The 20,762-nt window shown below is 43.2% G+C and overlaps 1 protein-coding gene across 2 annotated transcripts in view; it reads right to left on the minus strand.

Moving 5' to 3' along the window:
* LOC121645756 (endothelin-converting enzyme-like 1) overlaps positions 1-20,762 on the minus strand; it is a 59,957-nt gene that overhangs the window by 26,754 nt on the left and 12,441 nt on the right. For both annotated transcript variants that reach the window (XM_041994441.1, XM_041994440.1), the window contains exons 3-6: positions 20,546-20,614; positions 18,818-18,928; positions 18,616-18,708; positions 16,366-16,490 (exon numbers count right to left, since the gene is read on the minus strand). In XM_041994441.1, coding sequence (XP_041850375.1) covers positions 16,366-16,490; positions 18,616-18,708; positions 18,818-18,928; positions 20,546-20,614 — 398 coding nt within the window. The remainder of the gene's footprint in view (positions 1-16,365; positions 16,491-18,615; positions 18,709-18,817; positions 18,929-20,545; positions 20,615-20,762) is intronic.

Below are 20,762 nucleotides of genomic sequence, written 5' to 3' on the forward strand. Positions count from 1 at the left end.
CTCTGCTAGACTGGGAATGCCTCAGGATTCCTTGGACGAGCTGGAAGAAGAAGCAGGGAGAGGGAAGTCTGGGTCCATCTGCTTAGGCTACTGACCCTGGAGACATCACTGTGAATATCTGCATTAAAACCAGACATGATTCCCTCCTGGAAATCACTGCATGGACTTAGGAAGACAGTTCACTCCGAAACACACAAATGCAGGTTAAAGCTCTATCATGCAAAGAAAAAGCCATGTGTGAACAGGCTCCAGAAACACCACCATTTTCTTTGGGACAAAGCTCATTAAACCTCCTAAAACCTGGCGTCCTCATACAAGGACATCACATGTTTGGTTCGACAATGACACTACTGTTTTGTGGTGTCTATAAAAAAAAAAGAAAGATATCTAAATTATATTTAATGAAATATGTATAACATATCATGAATAAATATTTATTATTCCTCCTAACACCAAATTGCTTGAAGAAATCTGAAAGTTAAACTAAAATCTAGGGGCTTGCAGATTTCAGCAAGACAATACTAAACTACAAACTGCATCCATCACAACAGCTTGGCTTCACAGGTCTAGGTGCTCAAGTGGCCTGTCTGCAGTCCAGACCTTTCACCAACACAAAACATTTGTAGCATCATGAAGCAGAAATCCCGCAACCACGGACCAGGACTGTAGAGCAGCTAGAATCATCAAACTAATCCACTGGTTATAGATGGATGGAGAAAAATAACAATCTGCGGATCAAAAATTTTAAAATGACCTGTCTTTTCTTTCTTTTTTTTTTTTTGTGAACAAATAAAATATTAAAAGTGTAATCAAGTGAGAATGGTGGTACCTGAACACGAGCTTGTAAGATATAACATTCTTGATAAGGAGTCAATGCTTTAAGAACTCCAATCCAGACCGTCTCACAGCGGAGAAGCAGCAGAGAGTTGAAGAAAATGTCAAGCAGAAGGAAAGAAAATGGATCATTCATTTATGTATTCAAGCTGTGTCTTCCCCCCTCACATGATGGAAAGCTGGTGGGTCCTCGAGCCCCTGCTGAGTGCATGCATCTAATCTGCCCTGCAGGGACAAATGCCCCCTTCTCCCACTGCGAGGCTTCATGCAAACCTCAAGGCATGTTGTTGTTGTTTTCCCATGTTGTTTTCTTCTTCTTTTTTTTAATAATTTCTCGCATGCATGACAGATATTAAGTCAAAAGTGCCTTGGCAGCAGCACCCCGAGGTCCCAGCAGCAATTCACTGGTGAAGTGAATTAAACTGACAGGAAAAAAGGGCAGAAGGTGAAAAAAATCGGTGTTTCAGTAAATGAACGGGCTCAGGTGGTAGCAGCTAATCAACATGTGTTACAGAGGTGCCGGCTTCGCTTCATTAGCTCTGCTTGTTTGTCACATATTTGACACGCATTACTTAGGACAGTCACACAGATTTCTAATGTGAGTATCTGTGTGTGTGTGTTTGGAAGTGTGTGGCCTGAAGTGCAATCGCATAAGAGAGTCATCTATATGATAATAGTAAAACTATAGCATTTCCCTGCTGGGTGCGTGTGAGAGAGCTGGTTGAGTTGCTTTACTTGAAACATCTTTAAAGGTTTTATGTCTTCCTCCTGCTTGTTAACCACTGGTATCCACACATCTCCCCTGATTATGTACAGAGTACATTTTTTAAACTTATTGTTATATGTAAACCAAGGGGTCCTAAAAAAATCTTAGAGGTTATGAATTGGTGGTTTTATGGTTTTTCCCCCTTCTTGTGAAACATTAAACTTGCTTCTTTCCCTGAAAAACATGTAAATATTTAAAACCAGCGAGAAAGAAGAAGAAGAAATTTAATATCAGTATCACTGTAATGGGTGTACTAATACAGTTTATGAACCTACTATAAACTCACCATCCACTTTATCAAATGCTTGTTAACTCAAATAATAATCAGCCAATCACATGGCAGCAACTCAAACATTTAGTCAGATGACTTACTCAAGTTCAAAGAGGTCAGATAAGAATGGGCAAACTTGTTGGAGAAAGTAAACAGGTAGTCAAATAATCACTCAAAATTACCCTCTCAATCGTAGTCCCCTGGACTATCAAGGTGTGAATGCACCTAGAAAAATAAGTACTGGCTCCAACCAAGGTATGCAGAATAGCATTTCTGAACACACAACACATCCAACCTTGAAGCAGATGAGCTACAGCAACAGAAGACCACACCGGGTGCCTCCTGTTAGCTAAGAACAGGAAACTGAGGCTACAATTCCCACAGACTCACCAACACTGGACAACAGAAGATGGAGAAACTTTAGGTTATTTACATTACCCTGGTTCTCTGAGTAATATGAGCGAGATGTCTCACTATGGGATGCAAGCCTCTCTGCAGCCCTCAGAAGCATTAATCTCATTACGCCAACCCTGATTGGCTGATGAACGTGTGAACGTATCCGTCCGCATCACGTAGTGCCATCTGCCTTAAATAGCTCATGTGGACGGACTAACTCATTCAAGATAAGCACCTCTTCTCACTCGGCCCAGCAAGAAGGGTTGTCTGGTGAGATCTTGGTCATATTACTCAGAGAACTGGGGTTATATTAATAACCCAAAGTACTCTTTCATAATATTCCGCTCGAATATTCCGCTGTCTCACTATGGGATGTGGTAGCTCCCGTATTGCCAGACAAGCTTATCTAGTGACCACCAACCCACCGGGAAAAGAACTCCGAACCGGTCAGAAAAGCAAAACTGTGCGTGCCATGCACGTAGCGGAGACGTCCAGCATATAGAAATGGACAAAGGTGAGACGCGAGGACCAACTTGCCGCCGCACAGATGTCCTGAACAGAGACCCCTCTGAATAGGGCCCAGGAAGCGGCTATGCCCCGAGTCGAATGTGCCCGCAAGCCCCCAGGAGGCTGCAAACCCTGACTCGTATAGGCCAAAGCAATCGCCTCCACCACCCAGTGTGACAGGCGCTGCTTTGTGACAGGTTTTCCCTTATGAGGACCAGACCAGGAGACAAACAACTGATCGCTCCGCCTGAGACCCCCAGTCCTATCCAAATAAGTGTGCACCGCGTGCACTGGACACAAGGCATGTGACTGCGATTCCCGTGACGAGGAAGATCAATAGGAGAACATGAGCCCACCACCTTAGGCACAAAAGCCGGGTTGGGCCTCAAAATCATTCTCACATCGCCCGGGAAAAAACGGGTGCATGTCGGGTGCACCGAAAGCGCATGGATGTCGCTGACCCGCTTAGCTGACGCCAGAGCTAGCGACAACACCTTGAGGGAAACATGGTTTAAACCTGCCCCCTCCAGTGGCTCAAAGGAGGGCCCTTAAGCCCCTCCAGAACCACAGCTAGATCCCACGGTGGTACCAGCGGTCTGGACACAGGAAGAAGCCTGCGTGCGCCCTTCATAAAGCGGCAGACCAAAGGGTGCTGACTCGCCGTTTGCTTCCCTAACCCCCCGTGACAGGCAGCAATAGCTGCCAAGTACACTTTTACCATGGAGAAGGCTTTCTTCCTGTCAATCAGGTCCTGCACGAATGACCAAATCACCCCCACCGGGCACTGAAGAGGAACGTGGCCGTGTCTATGACATCACTCCACGAAGACCCCCCACTTAGAGCCATACAGAGATCTAGTGGAGGGGGCTCGAGCACTCTGTATAGTGGAAATCACCCGCTGTGGGAGTTCCACAGCTGACAGACTGAGCCACTCAGGGGCTAAGCCCACAGTGCCAGGCATTCTGGGTGTGGGTGGAAGACAGTCCCCCTCCCCTGAAGTAACAGGTCTCTGCATGGCGGGAGCTGCCAAGGCTGAGTGTGCAGCAACCGATATACCTCCGCCAGCCAATGCATGGCAGGCCAAAGCGGAGCTATCGATAGCAGTGTGTGGCCATGCTCCCTACCCAGAGTGGGGGTATCAACGCCAGGAGAGGGAATGTGTGAAGAAGCCCAGGTGACCAAGCGTGCGCTAGTGCGTCTACGCCCAGGGGAGCATCCATGCTGCGCAGAGAATAAAACAGAGTGCAGTGCTCATTTTCTCTTGATGTGAACAGATCCACTGAGGCCCGACCGTAATGGGTCCAAATCTGTCCCACAACCTCTGGATGCAGAGTCCATTCCCCGTATCTGTATTCAGGACTCCCGGGACGTGCGTCGCCCTCAGAGAGAGGTGGTGATAGCTGCTCCAGAGGATCAGTCTGCATGCCAGCATGTGTAACTGGCGGGAGCGCAACCCCCCTTGACGGTTGATGTATGCCACCGTTGTTGTATTGTCTGTCCTTACCAGGACATGATGGCCCACGAGGGACGGGAGGAAATGCTTCAGGGAGAGGAATACCGCCGAAAGCTCCAGAATGTTTATGTGGGACCGCTGGAGACCGACGCTCCATCTGCCCCTCACAGTTCGGCCCTCGTGGATCCCACCCCAGCCCGTCAGGCTCGCATCCATAGTGACCACCTTCCAGGACAGGATGGGGCCCATAGGGACTCCCTGCGTCAGAAAGGCTGGGATCCGCCAGTGAAGCAGTGTCCTGGCACACGCAGCAGTGATCTGCACCCTGCGTGCGCCATGATGCACGGGGTCCAGTCCGCATGAGGCAACCCAAAGCTGAAAATTCCTCATGTGGAGTCGACTGAGCAGGACAACGAGAATGGCGGACACCATCAGTCCGAGCAATCGAAGACACAGCCTGAATTGTACCGATTTCCCCGGACGAAAAAGCCCGAGACACGTTCTGAAAACGTTCACGCGTTCCGCCGATAGGTGTGCTGTGAAATTCTGCGAGTCGAGAGACAGGCCCAGAAAAATTATGCTCTGTGCTGGGGACAGCACGCTGTTTCCCATGTTTATCACAAAACCCAGGTTGGACAGGTGCCCTACGAGAACATACGTGTGCGCCCTGACCTCCAGCTCCGACTGTGCCAGCAGCAGCCATTCATCCAGGTATGTGGCCAACGGTGGCGAACTGCAACCTGTATCCCCTCGAAATTGTCCCTAACATCCAGGGTGGAGCTGCGTGTGCAGCCCACCTCTCCCACCTGAGGGAGGGAGGAGGCGCACTCTGCAGCCCGTCTGCCATAGGAGGCTCTCTTCGTGATGCGGTAGCGCCCTCCCTCGGCGACAGAGAAATGGTACCCGGACTGCGCTGTGCATGCACGTCCGAGATGACAGCGCAGCGACGGGTGCACCGCTGCCGCTGTCCCCGAAGAGGCAACCACCCTCCACCGGGGAGCAGCAGGCTTCGCCACCGAGCTGCTCATGATTTTGGCTTTTTTTTATTAGCTGCACCTTTGGCCTGGATGCTGCAGGCATGGTAAGCAGTGAGCAGGGAGAGGACATTAAGCGCTCGGGGCCGAAAGCGCAGCTGCCTTATAAGCCTTCTTGGTCAGGGCCGACTGAAAACGGTCAGACTTAGACGGCAGGCTGGGACTCCTGGAGGACACTGCCGACAGCCGTGTGTGGAGGTGGGCTGCAACGAGTGGCTCCATCGGAGGCATGCGGAGCAGGCCCAGGCTCTCCATCGCCTCACAATCGAGGGACGAGGCCCTGGGAATCGGGCTCCTGCTGCTGTAAGAGCGGTCCTTCCATGAACATGCCACCTCATCCAGCAGCTCTGGGAAGATGGGGAGAAGTTGCTTCATTGCACTCTTGGCCAAGGGCAATCTCTTCCCTTTGTAGAGAGATCTGGTGGTCTCAGCTACAACCACGGGCCAGGGGACGGCCAGTTGGGCGGCCGCGCGTTTACACACGTCGAGCATGTCTGAGTTGGGGAGGGGAGAAGCTGGTGTGCCACTCTCGTCTCCATCCCGAGAAGCAATGGAGGCCGCATGCTGTGCAGCATGGCTAAGAGTGATGAAGACGTCGTCCTCCTCTTCATCCTCTGAAATGAGGAGGTTTGAGGCGACATCTTCGTCTTCCCCATAGTCCAAGTCCAGGACGTCTTCCTCCGGCGAGGGATCCGCAGCTGCAGCTGGAGCCCAAGCTGGCGCCAGCCTCCGGTACCACCACCCCTGCAGCTCCCTTCTCCTCTTCGTTTAAGTTTAACTTAGGTTCAGGGGCAGGTCCACGCTACAACCACCTGGAGAGCCTTCTTATACTTAGTTTAATCTGTTTGTCTCATTCTCTTGACTCCATCCATTACCATCCCTGTCCTCATCCATCCATGCATTCACCCACCCTTCCATATCCCTCTCCTACTTCCCCCTTCCTCATCTCTTTATCCAACTTCTCTGTCTGTCCTTTCATCTGTTTATCCATCCTCTTCCTCTTTCTCCCTTAAAGATTCTCTAACCTCTCCCATTCCTCTGTCATATGTCCCTTCAATTACCCTTCTTTTATTTAGGTACTACCCAATCCACCTGATCATCCTCACCACACCTCATTATCCTCAGCAACCTCATCCTCCCTTAAATCTTCATTAAATCACTAAACTTTCATTGTTGTGACAAGGTCCTTTTGTTAACTAGATGGTAGGGTCAGATTTAGGTGGAAACATCATGAAAACATGGATCCATCCTGTCTTGGATCAACACTTCAGGTTGCTGGTGGTGTAATGGTGTGGGGGAATTTTTTTTCTTGGGTCACTTTGTGGTATTTAGTACCAACGTGGTATGGTTTAAACCAGGTTTAAGAAAGGTATTTCCCCTTGATGTGTGCTTGTGTCATATCTAGCCCATTGTTGTTATTCTGTTGTCTGTTTCACTCTATCTTAGTTTGTTCTGGTTCTGTTTAATCTATTTTATTCTTTTTAGTTTGTTTAATTCTTCTATTTTTAATGTACTTTTTAATGGTTTTTACTTTTTTCTTTTAATGTTTTATGTAAAGCAATCTGAGTTGTCATGCACATGAAATGTGCTATACAAATAAATCAGCCTTCCCTAAACACCACAGCCTAATTGCTGACCATGTCCATCTGTTTATGACCACAGTGTAGCATCTTCTGATGCTACTTCCAGCAGGATAATGCAACATGTCACAAAGCTCAGATCATCTCCAACTGCTTTCTTGAACATGACAATGAGTCCTCTATACTGCAAACTAAGTCAGTTCTGAAGGTAAATCGGGTCAAGCCCAGTACTACAAGGTGGACCTAATTAAGAGGCTGGTGAGTGTATGTTTTAATGTAAACTTTTGACAACTATAATGACTGAGTTGTTTCATCAGAAATAAAAACTGCATGTGAACTATTCCCATTCTTTTTTTTTTTTTTTTTAACGTTGTAAACGTGGATAAAATGGACATGATCAGGTTGTCTGACAGCTGTAATGGAGTCTCAGCAGAACTAAATGGCAGCATTGTCTGCACACATCAGGCAGTGGCTTTTAATCACCGCAGGACTGTGAGAAGGCTCATTAGCTGAATGGATTTTAATGGGGCTAGTTACAGAGATGAAAAGACTGTCCCCTTGCACTACATTTATGCATTACCTCAGGTAATGACCCTTCTGGGAATGGAGGAGGGTGGGCCACCTCTACTCCAAACTTCACTCCAGTTAGCATCTGGAGTTTGATCATTTGGTGTGTTGGATTTTAAGCTTTGACAGAAAATCTTTACTGAAGACACTTCCACAAAGAAGTGGTGTGTTTTCAGCACAGGAGGTCCTGCTGGGAATCAAACCTCCACTGGTTCTGAAAGCTGCAGAGAAGCTTCCTCTGAACACACTTCTACTGTGAGTTGATATTTTTCTAGTTGATGCTCCCAGCAGGAAGCGAACGCTCCATTGCCGCTGTTTTACATCTCTGGATAGTCATGAAAGCTCTGAATCTCACCTGAATAAACACACAGGTGACACACACTCTCCTGTGAGGCTTCAAAGACAGACACTGGATTCCTATGCTCAAAATTACACACACACACACACACACACACACACACACACACCCTCATGAGTGACGAGGAAGCAGAGCGAAAGAGGGAGGGAGGAGTGTGTGGGAGAGACGCCGGTGTTGTCATTAAGCTTTCTGCTTCATTGGACACCTGCTCATCTGGCTAATGGGATTGGATGCATTTACCACAGAGCATGGGGACCACACACACACACACACACACACACACACACACACACACACACACACACACACACACACACACACACACACACACACACACACACACACACACACCCATACAGGAAGGAGACAGAGGAGAAAAAATGAAAGGTGGATGGATGATGAGGAGTGATGGAGGTCTGACAGCTTGTGTCCATTGACTTGTATAAGGAACTTCAACAGTAAAAGAATGTGATGGTGTTTGAGAGGCAGGAATGAGAAGAACTTGGTCTCTAAAGATGGATGCGGTGATTTGGGCGAAAAGAAATAAAAGAAAACAAAAACAAGAAAAATGGACCGAATGAATAAATTGAGAATAAATTAAAATATGAGCGAAAATGGGCGGACAACAAGTAGAAGATCTAATGAACGAAGTCAGGAGCAAAGATAAGCTGGATGCAACAGTAGAAGGATGTATGATTGACTCAATGAACCATCATGTCACCCTGAAACATGGATGAAGCTTCCTCTTGTTTACCTGTCACATTCTCACCACTCAGTGCATCTTCACACCGTTCCTCTACAGCTTTCCTCCTCACTTCCTCTGTATTTGTCACCCTCAACCACCTGCTGTAGCTGTGTGGTACCTGGACTGTATGTGTGTGTGTGTGTGTCAGCAGTTAAAGAGGAAACAAAGCACTTCTTCTGTGGTCCATTAAAGATGTAAAGAAGAATAAACCTCCTCTCCGTCTGCTCTACTGGACAATAATGCAACGGGCGAGTAACCAAGCTCCGACCCCTGACTCCTGCTATGTGAAGCCAAGCGGTTGCAGTGTGAAGAAATGTTTCCACATCACAGAGCTGCTGATATCAAATGAACTATAGAAAATAAGTCTAAGAGAGAGGATTTTAATTACTTTCAATTTCTGCTGTCATGTCATTGTATTTTTCATCATGGTGGGAGTGTGGCGCTGTGGCAGTGTTCAGACAGCTTATCTCAGCATCTGCGAGATGCACGGCCATGATATCTGTGATACTGAGAGGATGAATCTATCACTGTGCTGCTGTCTTCACACCTGATGTGGACTTAGTGAAATAGCCTAATCTGCATGAATCTTCATAGATATTTGGTTTCTAGGATTAAGCCAAAAATTTTCCATATGAATATTTTTTCATCTTTTTGTCTTATTAAAAATTCAATTAATCATTATTTATTATTTTAAGTCAAATATTACAACAAATGAGTGCAGTGTGGATGACCTTGGATCTGTTACAGTGAATCCAGGGTCATCAAGCCTGAACACATCATTGTTAGAATGATAAGGGTCTCTCATGATCCTGTTCGCTCTTGCATCTAATCGAACTGTATGTTACTTTATTTTTCACAGTGTACATGCAATTAAAGATTTACTTTTAAAAGAAAGACTTGAATTGTAGATTAAATGAATATTTGTACAAGTTTGAGTGAATCATCTTTATTTTTCTCCCTTATTATATGTATGTATAGACATTGTCCATTAAAATATTTTTATTTATTTAAGAATCTCTTATTGGAGAATTTACTACAGGAAGTTTTCTCTTTTGTTTTCAATTTAATTTTAAATGTCTCTAAGCATGTTCCTGTTTACACCAAAGTTAAGCAGTTTTATGTTTTGCATTTGTTCCCTTACTGTACCAAAATACAACCGAACCGTGACCTTAAAACCAAGGTATGTACTGAACAGTCATTTTGGTGTGCCAATACACCCCTGCCAATTATCCTTATAAACTGATTTATATCAGTGGTTCCCAAACTTTTTCTTCAGGACCCCCTTTTCATCGACAAAAATAATGTCAAACCCCCCCCATCCCACTATCACATCCACCCTGATGCTTAAAAAGAAATGTTGAGTCAGTGGCAGAAGGAATTATCAGCTCCTCTGCAACAGTGTGGGGCATTTATACCAGGAAACTCTGCAAACTACTTCAGTTGAGCTTTGGATGAGATGGATGCTGCTTTAGTAAAATCACTCTGATATATATGACAGTTGAGCCATTTATTTCTAAAGTACCCAACAAGATTTTCTCTGTTTAGGATGTGAAGTCCCAAGGTGGCTTCAATCTGTCAGATACTGATATTTTAGGACATACAACACTCATGGTCTCTCTTCATTTCTCACCATTGACCATTATCATTACTTGACCATTTCCTGGTCAAGCATAGGGCAAGATATGCCTCGTTATTTTTTGGTCTTTTGTATCTCTATTGTTAATTAATAATAATTTGCCCATCAGTACTTGGACAAATTTGTTTTGCTAGCGGTGCAAAAACTGCTTGTTTTTATAAATGTGACCCACCTCTACATTTACAAAAAAAAGAGAAGAAAGAATTCCCAGCAGACAGTAATATTGACAGGGTGGATAAAGTGCTTCCTAGTGCAAGGATGAAGGTCTATGTGTGTGTGTGTGTGAGAATGTGTGAATCTTAAATGTGTGTAGCTGTAGTGGGTTGTAGAGGGTGCATATGTGCAAGTACTGTGGGGGGGGGATGTAAGTATTGAACTACAGGGGGGCTATTGCTTTCTCAGCTCTGAGCCTTTTTATAAGCTGGACTAGTGTGGGTCATATGATGGATTTGCGGACACATTGTAATGTCATGTTGTTCATCTGAGGTTGGACTAGCTGAATTATAAGTCCTAGTACATAAAACCTAAGAAGACATTTTCCTATAACTGTATGTCTGTAAATGTCTCACGGGACATTCTTAAGTTTGCTGTCCAACAATTATTCAGTCAGAATTTCCACAAGGTTGTGTTTTGTTTATTGAAGCACATTTTTTGTTATTGTGACTCGAGACTCGTGTGCTTAGGATGCTCACAGTTCTGCAGCCTCATGATAAATGTTTGCTTCCAAGCCTTTGCAGTCAGTTTCTAAAGCTGTGAAGGATCTCTGAACCACAAAAAACCTTCTCTCAGACTGTTATGATAACCTGATCTTTAACGTTCCTCATTCTGGACAGTAGCTTGTATTGAAATGCAACAATGTTGAACAGTAAGTTCAACACTTGATCTTGATTATCGGTCTAGTCTGGCATGACTGATGGCAGCATTTAACTAAAAACACCAGTGGGTCACAGTAAAGCTTGGCAGAACTGGAGCCTCTCATGTTACTACTTTTAGATCTATTTACTTGTAAAAAATAGTTTTTATTCAGTCTGTGAAGAATCTTTCAGAGGATGAAGGTGGATCTCCATCGTCTGTGAAAAAAGCTGAAATTTACCTGGATTATTTTGGACTGAACCTGAGACAGAAACCTTCAAAACGAGCATGTAGAAGTGTTTACTGAATGATGCTTTTACTGTAGGAGAAACACAGAATCTGTTCCTACAGGAAACTCTTCAGGGAACTAAAGCTTCCTTCAGCCTCACTGTGTTCAAATTATTGTGTAGTTTCTATTGATGGACAACAGAAAGAGATGTCATGAGACATTTTCTCACTGTTGTTCATCTATCTGTCAATTTCCTCTGCAGCATGAGGAAATGTAAAACAACATTGAAAACTAAATGAAAATATCTATGATAAAATATTTAGCTAACTCTGATGGAGTCTAAGTTACAAACAGGCTGGAGGCTATGTAGTTTTGCATTTGATAAAAAAGCCAGTATTTACTGACCATCAGTCATTTTAAACAGATCAGGTTGAAGTGGTGTAGATCTTTAAGCAAACTAATCTTTTGTTTGTAAAGTGTGTGTAGTTTTACAACGAAGCCATTTTCAGTATGAGTGATTAAAAAGCCGGAAGCTCGGGATGTCAGTTATGTACAGGTGAGGAAAACAAGAGACAGGTAGAGACAGATGACTGAAACGTAGAGTGGAACCAATTACAAAAGCCATCAACAAGGGATGGATGGATGTAAAGCTGAGAGGGGACTGGTAAACAACATGACAGGAGACGGAGCGTCAGAAGAGAAGTGAAACAGAACCAAAGTATGTGAACGGGGTAAAAGTATCATACTTAAAGGATTATCTCAAAATATACACATTATATACACTAATATACACCTACTAGGGATATTTATTAGGTGTACCTAATTACAATGTCTAGTCATGTAGACATGGTGAAGATGACTTGCTCAAGTTCAAACTGAATATCAGAGTGAGGAAGAAAGAGAATATAAGTGACTGAACGTGTCATGGTTGTTGGTCTGAGTATTAACTGCTGATCTACTGGGATTTTCACACACAACCATCTCTAGAGTTTACAGAGAATGGTCTGAAGAAGAGAAAATATCCAGTGAGCAGCAGCTGTCTGGACAAGAATTTCTTGGTCAGATGAGGATGGGCAGACTGGTTGGAGATGATTAAAAGGCAATAGGAAGTCAACCAAGTTCCAACCAAGGTCTGCAGAACAGCATCTCTGAATACACGACACGTCCAACCTTGAAGCAGATGAGCTACAGCAGCGGAAGACCACACCAGGTGCCTCCTGTCAGCTAAGAACAGGAAACTGAGGCTACAATTCCCACAGACTCACCAACACTGGACAACAGAAGATGGAAACATGTTGCCTGGTCTGATGAGTCTCCAGTTCAGCTCCACATTCAGATGGTAGGGTCAGAATTTAGTGCAACCATCATGAAAACATGGATCCATCCTGCCTTGTATCAACAATTCAGGCTGCTGGTGGTGTACTGATGTGGGGGATATTTTCTTGGCCCACTTTGGGCCCCTTAGTATCAACCAAGCGGCAACCTCCGGCAGTAAAATGTGAAGCCTATGCGGAAGTGCAAAAAATTGCAGTTCACCCCTCATCCACTAGGGGCTGGCTCCAAAATAGAGTCAATCCACATTGACTCCCATGTTAAAAAGACCAACTTCACAGCAGAAATAAACATGCTTAGCACCTGGTACAAGAATCCATTTTAGGATTAATAGGTCACCTGTGAGGGGGGTGAATTTTTTTCTAACTCATCTGTTTGGATGTTATTTAATCTTGAAATTCGGCATAATTGGGGGCGTGTCCTTTTGATTGACAGGTATCCAATAGCCACGGCAAGAAGCACAATTGTGGTCTTTAGCCGGGTAACAGCATGCCTTAGCTTTAGCCCACCTACCTTCATTAGCTGGTTAGCTCACGTTAGATCCGAGTTGGCTCAGTTAGCTCTTAGCTACAGGCAGCTCGGAGTATGATAGACGCCAATCATCCACCCCCACGCTCACAGCCCCCCTCTGAGCTCCACCACTTTGTCCATTTTTGGATTTTCCAGGAGCGACGGCAGGCACAACGCTGACAAGATGGTGACAGTGGGAACTGTCCAATGAGCTTGACTTTGCTCTTTAGAAACCTACGGGTGACGTCACGGAGGCTCTGTCCATCTTTTATATACAGGCTATGGTATCAACGTGGCCTGGTTTAACCACCACAGCCTACATGAGTATTGTTGCTGAACATGTCCATTCCTTTATAACCACAATGTGGCATTTTCTAATGGCTACTTCCAGCAGGATAATGCACCATGTCACAAAGCTCAAACCATCTCCACCTGCTTTATAGAATATGACAATGAGCTCACTGGACTCCAACGGCCTCCACAGTCACCAAGATCTCAGTCCAACAGAGCAGCTTTGTGATGTGGTGGAACGGCAGATTCTCATCATGGATGCAACCGAAAAATCTGCAGCAACTGTGTGGCTGTCATGTCAATATGGAGCAAAATCCATATACATAATCCATAAGGGCATAAATTTAATAAAAAAAAAACATTAATAAAAGTGGTTAGCAGCCATTTTGCATCTTCAATAACAAATTAATCAACACAGAATCTGTTGTCTTTTAAAATTAAAACTTGTTGCACTTCTTTTGCTAACTTGAGTTAAACTAAAACTAAACTCATCACGTTCATATTATGCAAAGATAATTGTATTTAATCAGTATTACATGTACTTTTGTTTCTGCTTTCTTTCTGTCAAATAGTCGTGCTATACAGTTCCGGCCTGTTTTTGTGGATTTTGTTGAACTGGATGTTGTCGGTGTCTTCTCAGCCTCAGAGAATAAACCTGACAGTTAATGAGGTTTATCTTAGATTGGACCTGAGACACTGTCTAGACGTTATTGATGGGCAGTGTAGAAGTTCTAGGCTCTAGTTTGTTTGCTCTAGTTTGACTCTAACTGAGCACAAAAGCAGCTTTTTAACAAAAGTATGGAACCTTTCCACAAACTAAAGGTATTTTGTTGCCTTTTAATCTGTAAAGATTAAAGACAAACCAACCAGTCGACATCTGCAACTGCAATGATCGTCTGAGTTAAAACTGAAACGTTGCTTCAGTTGTGACTGGTGGGGGTTTCTGGGTTATCAGCTATTTCTGAGACATTCAGACTTCACATCTGTGTCATTGACTGGCTCACCAGTTCTCTGGGTCATTTGGGTTACTATTGACCAGCATGTTCTAATCACTAAATTCAAGGTGAGAATGGTTGTAAAACCAGCGATGGAAGAGAGTCAGAGTTGTTTAAGGCTAGCCTCATAACGTGTTTTTTTTCACTCATAACTCATAAAAAGTTGGTCTAATATCTAATTCTCCTTATATAAAGGTCTGTGCACAACTGGTTGCACTGGACTGCATCTACAACGCAGCCCAGTTCGTGTTTGGCTGATTTATCTCAGAGATAAAGCCAAGTTTCATTTGCAGTTCAATGAACAGTCCCCTGAGGATGAAATGTCCACATTCTGGACAGAGAAAACAGACAGCTTGAAAGAGGAATAAAAACTGCACTCTCAAACACATTAGCATTTTCTTGGACCCCCCCCCCCCCCCCCCCCCCCCCCCCACACACACACACACACACACCTATCCCAAAAAACAAAACAAACAAACAAAAAAAACTTCCTCCTACACTGATGCACAGAGCAGGTGATTCAGTCTCAGTCTAAATTGATTTTTTTGCCAACATTTTTAAATTTTCTTGTATTTTCTTGCTGAAGCCCTGTGAACACGTAAATGGACTCTGGTGCAGACCAAACTAGTGAACTCTGGTCATCTTGAAAACTGGGGGCCTTGGTTTACTAGCAAGTGAAAGCAAACAGACCATCCAGTGAACAAAAGAAAGGAAGTTATGTAGCAGGTCGTAGCATAACATGCCAGATAACTCACTGCCTCTCATGCAAATGTCAGTTAGTGTTTGTTTTGGGGAATATTGCCTCTGCAAGCAGTTGTAACAGTGTGACATTTTCCAAGGGGATTGGGGGTTTCTCAATGTTCCCCCTTCCAATCGAACCAAGTCTCCCAGAGTATCCTGGTGTGAATTCACCCTAAAACTGAACATCAAACTAATTATCACTGTAATTTAACTTACAACCCACAACATGCATCATCAATTAAAACATCAGGTAACATCATGCTCAACATCAGGCTGCACAGTGTAGGGCTTCTGGATAATTTCCTTTTTAGAAAAAACTGTGCAGAAACACAAATCAAACCTGCACAGTTCGCTTCTCTAAAGCAATCTGCTACTGGATTTGCAGATTGCCTCATGTGAAAGCTGAAAGTCTCCCCTAAATTCTGAATTATCCACCATACAACGAGTTTTTGATCAATTTGCCATCTCATATCATGCTCTAAAGTGGATATGTTTCAGCTTAATTGATTACATATCTTGTGTATGAGTGACTGATGCCTCCAGATTTCCTCAGAAATCAGTGGAAGGTTGCAGGATTCAGGCTGTAAAATGATAAGATGGAACCATCATAGAACTGAACTGGCGATTCATGAAATTACCAAAATGTCTGAATAGGTTATGCTGCGATCCAGACATGTATCCTGTCTAATACATAAATGACAAGCAAGAAATCCACCTGCCATTCATCCGGCCAGTCATCCATGCATGAGGGCTGAGGGCTGCTGTGTAGTTGTGTAAAGCAGAGCGACTATTGGCGAGCTGTCAGTGGCTGAAACACACACCCTAATGTGCAACAGCCCTCTCAGGCCTCCCCTGGAGGCTGTCAAGATGAAGAAGGGGAAACAAAGTGTGTATATGTGAGGGTGTGTATGTGTGTGTCTATCCATGTGTGAGTCTGCAGGAGGTAGAAAGGTGTGTGTGTGTAGATCAATAATAATCAGCTGCAGTAGAAGTGGAAGTTCACCCAACAGTGACTCACCTCGAACATACACACAAATTTATGCACAAATTCATGCACAGCAGCTCTCAAGAAGCAATCTATTCACCTCGTGACACTGTACTCTGGCCCAAGCTGTAGTGCCAGCCCTAAAGCAAAGGCAACACACACACAAACACATACGCACACACCCAAAACAAGCTCAAACTAAAGCGCTTACCAAAGCTCAAAAAGTCCAGCTTCAAAACACCCCCTCACCCTCACCCTTCTCCCCTCCGTTCTGTTTCTATACCTCTTCGAGGTGTACTTGATGATGTCTGAGACTTTCTGTATGTAATCGGTGGCGAGCACCACGATCTCTTCGTCTTCTGAGAAGTTGTCATGGAAAATTCTGTCCAGCAAGCGTTTCCAGTGGAGCTGTGAAAGGAAGAGGGACAGTGTCTCAGTCGTCAGTAGTGATTTTGATCTGTTGAATCACTGATATGCTGATGTTTCACATGTTTTCACTGAATTTTGTGGCATACGTTGGCAATTTGGTGGTACCTTCCCTTTAATAAAACTGGAAGGAGAGCCAAAGGCAGTCATGATGGTCAGCTATGTTGAAAAGAAACCACTTTAACTGTTGGGTTGAAGTAACAGCTTTCAACCACATCCATTGATGCAGCGTCATTTGGCTCTCTGCTTTGCTGCCATCAATGTTCCTGCAGATGTTAATGGAAATTGCCACTCAAATATTTATAAACAGCTGCTTTTTAAATGCTTTTTCAAAATAAATCTCAGATTGTTGGAAAGCTGGATTATGTCCCTTTTAAATGGAGCCACATTTAAAAGGAAAATGCTTTTGTGGGATGAGCAGCAGGGTTGAGTCAGAAGGTTGTACCCATAAAAAACTTTTTCTTTTATTGACTCTTATTTGGTCTTGTTCATTGGACGATGGGATTCTGAAGAAACAAGACATACTGATAATTTATTAATTTCCTCATTTAACAAACTGGGGCCTGGACCCTAATGACACTAGATACTAATAAAAAGTACAAGCTCATTAAGTTCTAAAGTTTTTAGAGGACATTAAATGATTAAATCAAGAAAAAAAGGTAAAAGTAAATTAGAATAAGACCATAAATATCATGATAATTAACTGAACATGAATACCTAAAAATGTATGGATTAAAAAAACAAAACAAAAACAAAAACAAAAGCAAAAAAAAAAAAAAAGCAATACATTAAAGTCTTGACTTTGGCTTTGAGTGTAATTTGCTTCCAGACCTACATTTGCATATTGTGACTGCAAATCTGTGCCATCAAGGCAAGGCAAGTTTATTTGTATAATGCATTTCATGTACAAGAGAATTCAAAGAGCTTCACATAAAACATTAAAAGCATTACAGCGGTGAGCAGAAGCATTAAAAGGTATTAAAACTAACTTTAAAAACAAATTACATAAATTACATGCAGACAGAAAAAGCTACAATAGAAAAAGACAAAATGCAAGAAAAAAGTTTGTGAGAGAAATTATCAGTTGTTTTGATAAATGGCATTGGGCAAATAGAAAAACAAGGAAAAGGGCCCTGCAGAAAAGAGTAGAGAGGCTCACCCCATCCCTTAAACCAGCTGCTGTGAACAGAGCTGTACAGGCTGGACTAAAGAAGGAAATGTCATCCTGTTTTATTGACATTTGATTAACACAGAATTTCTGTTCATTCGTGGGAAAAGTTTTTGGAAAATGTTTTTGATTGTTATTTAATTTCAGCTTGCAAACTGTATTCAATTAGATTTAAACATAGAAGTAAAATTTCAGGTCATGTTTTTTTTTTCAAACTATAATTACAGATAAAACAAAAATTTTGTTTAACATAACTATTATCAGGTCTGAAAAGGAGCCGGATGAAGTAGTTACTTAAAGTCATAGATCGGCACAGTTATTCATGAATTTAGATTCCAGCGCCAACTAAAAGCAAATCATTTGCTGCAAAACATTGCAGATTTTTGTTTGTTTTTCAGCTGTAATTCTTAAACTCGGCTCTTTGTCTTCCTCTTAGTGTATGTCTAGTTTCCATCTCTTCTGCTTCTACCTTCATCTATCTGTCTCCAGACAACAAAGCACCTTGAGGATTTTCAATCACTGTTCACACTTCAGAGAGAAGCCTCCTCACCCCCCTCTTTGTCTCCTTCCCTCCCTGCCTCGGTCTCCAGTGTCTTTCCCTCCTTCATCTCCCCCCTTCCTCCATCATTCCCTGCTCCTGCAGGGCAGACAGCTTTCTGAGTCACTTGGGCCTCTCTCTCTATGTGTGTGTGCTTCCCAAACACACATATATAGCCTCTGACTGCACACTCAGACATAACCCACACCACTTATAATGTTCAGTTGAAGTTCAAATCTTCAAATCGTCATGTCAGCATCTACCCAAAGTGCATGACCACACACACACACACACACACACACACACAAATAATTTAAATTTAAAATTAAAATTATTTTTAATTTAAAAATAAGGTATTTGTGTTATGAACGTGTGTGATGGGGTGTGTGTGTAGCACTCACACTCGGAGCAATGCGCTGTAGTTGCCTGAGGGTGATGCGGTTATACATGGTGCTGATATCTTTTCTTTGGTCATCATATTCTGACACAGTGATCTGAGGAGAGAGAAGATTATACTCAATGCCAAATGTCCACGTGCACTAACATGCAATCACACACTCAGACAACTGCATGTGCACATGCACACATGTGCAGTCAGCTCACATTGGCCAGGCGGGTCTCCAGCTGTATAATCTCCTTGGACTTCTGCGTTGCATTGTGAGCTCCCAGCATGCTCAGCAGGCGCTCCATCAGAGCCTTGTATGCCGCCAAGATCTGCGAAACACAGCAATATCAGCATTAACAGACAGGAGGCACTTCACTGACATCATCAGTAATGGTCGGTGACCACAGCGACATGTGGCAAAGTGGATGGGATAACAAAAGCTCAGCGGGTGACAGAGGAAAACAGGTGGATTGATGAAGAGGAGCAAGAGAAGAGTTAGTAGGCCAGATGGAAGAAGGGGAACAGGAGGGAGGGATGGAGGGGGAGAGGGTGCAAAGGAGGGAGGGAACAAAGCAAAATGAGGTCAGTGAGGTAAAACAAGAAATAAATGTTGCAGAAGAAACAGGATGGAGAGCAAAAGAGAAAAGAAAGTGCTTAAAGCAGAAGGAAAAAAAGGATGGTGACGATGAGAACAGGTGAACTTTGAGAAGACTGGAGAGGAAGAAAAAAGATGACGAGAAAAAAATGCCCAAAAAGTTTAACACTGTACAAAATTTAAATTAAAACAATGCAGGGATGTACAAATAAACCTCATCAACTCATTTTATTCCCAGTAGAACATAAACAACATGTCAGATGTTGAAACTGAGAAATTTTACCATTTCATGGAAAATATGAGCTCATCTTAAATTTGATTGCAGCAGCATGTGTGTAAAAAGTTGGAAAAGGAACAACAAAAAGCTGAAAAAGTAATTGTCACAAATCGAAAATAACTAGAAGAGCATTTAATTTCTAATCAGGTTAAGTGTAATTGTTAATTGTCAGTAAGATGACTGGTTATAAAAAGGAGCATTTCGGAGATGCAGAGCCTCTCAGATATAGAGATGGACAGAGGTTTATGAATATGACACAAACTGAGTCTAAAACTAAACAATTTAAGAAAAATGTTCCTCAATGTAAAATTAGGAACTAAAGAGGAGAGGGAGCATCCAGCTTGTTATCAGTGCACAGGTGAAAAGCCTGCATCTCTGATGGGATGGGGTTGCATTAGTGTCTATGGTGTGGGCAACTTCCACATCTGTGAAGCTACATCAATGCTGAAAAGTACATAGAGGTTTTAGAGTAACATCTGCTCCCATCCAGACAACATCTGTTTCAGGGAAGGCCTTGCAGAATGCTGAACCACATCCTTCATCCATCACAACAGCATGGCTTCACAGGAGAAGAGTCCGGCTGCTGAACAGGCCTGCCTGCAGTCCAGACCTTTCACCAATACAAAACATCTGGAGCATCATGGAAGCAAAAATCCAGCAATGAAGGTTCAGGACTTTTGAGCAGATAGAATTCTGCATCAGACCAGAATGAGACAACATTCCTCTCCTAAAACTTTACAGACCGATGTTAAAGGATGAGTGGATGCTACATGATGCTAAACATCACCTCGGAACAACTTTTTACAGACATGTTGCTGCCATCAGATTTAAAATGAGCTCATATTGTCCATGAAACAGTAAAATGTCTCAGTGTTAACATCTGATATGTTGTTTCTGTTCTACTGGGAATAAAATACGAGTTGATGGTTTTTTTGCTTTTTTTTTTTTTTTTTTTTTTTTTTTTGGATTATTGCATTGTTTTATTCTGTGTTTTAAACAGCATCCCAACTTCTGGAATTAGGTTTGTATTCAGGCATGACAGAGAGAAAGAAGGACTGAAGCTTGCTTGGCCACCTTCATGCTGTCCTCATCCTGTCCCAGGTACAGACTCCTCTCTGGGAGCGTCAGCCCCTCCTGGTCAATCTGCAAAAACACACACACTCAAACATTCACTACATTATTCCAGCATGTTCAACCAGTTCTTATTTGTTAATATTTTGGCGCTTTGCAATAAAGCAAAATAACATTTATAAGTTCATCATCCAATATGTCTAATATCTGAATTATTTAT

Source organism: Melanotaenia boesemani, chromosome 9 (genome assembly GCF_017639745.1).
Source record: "Melanotaenia boesemani isolate fMelBoe1 chromosome 9, fMelBoe1.pri, whole genome shotgun sequence".
Taxonomy (NCBI): Eukaryota; Metazoa; Chordata; class Actinopteri; order Atheriniformes; family Melanotaeniidae; genus Melanotaenia; species Melanotaenia boesemani.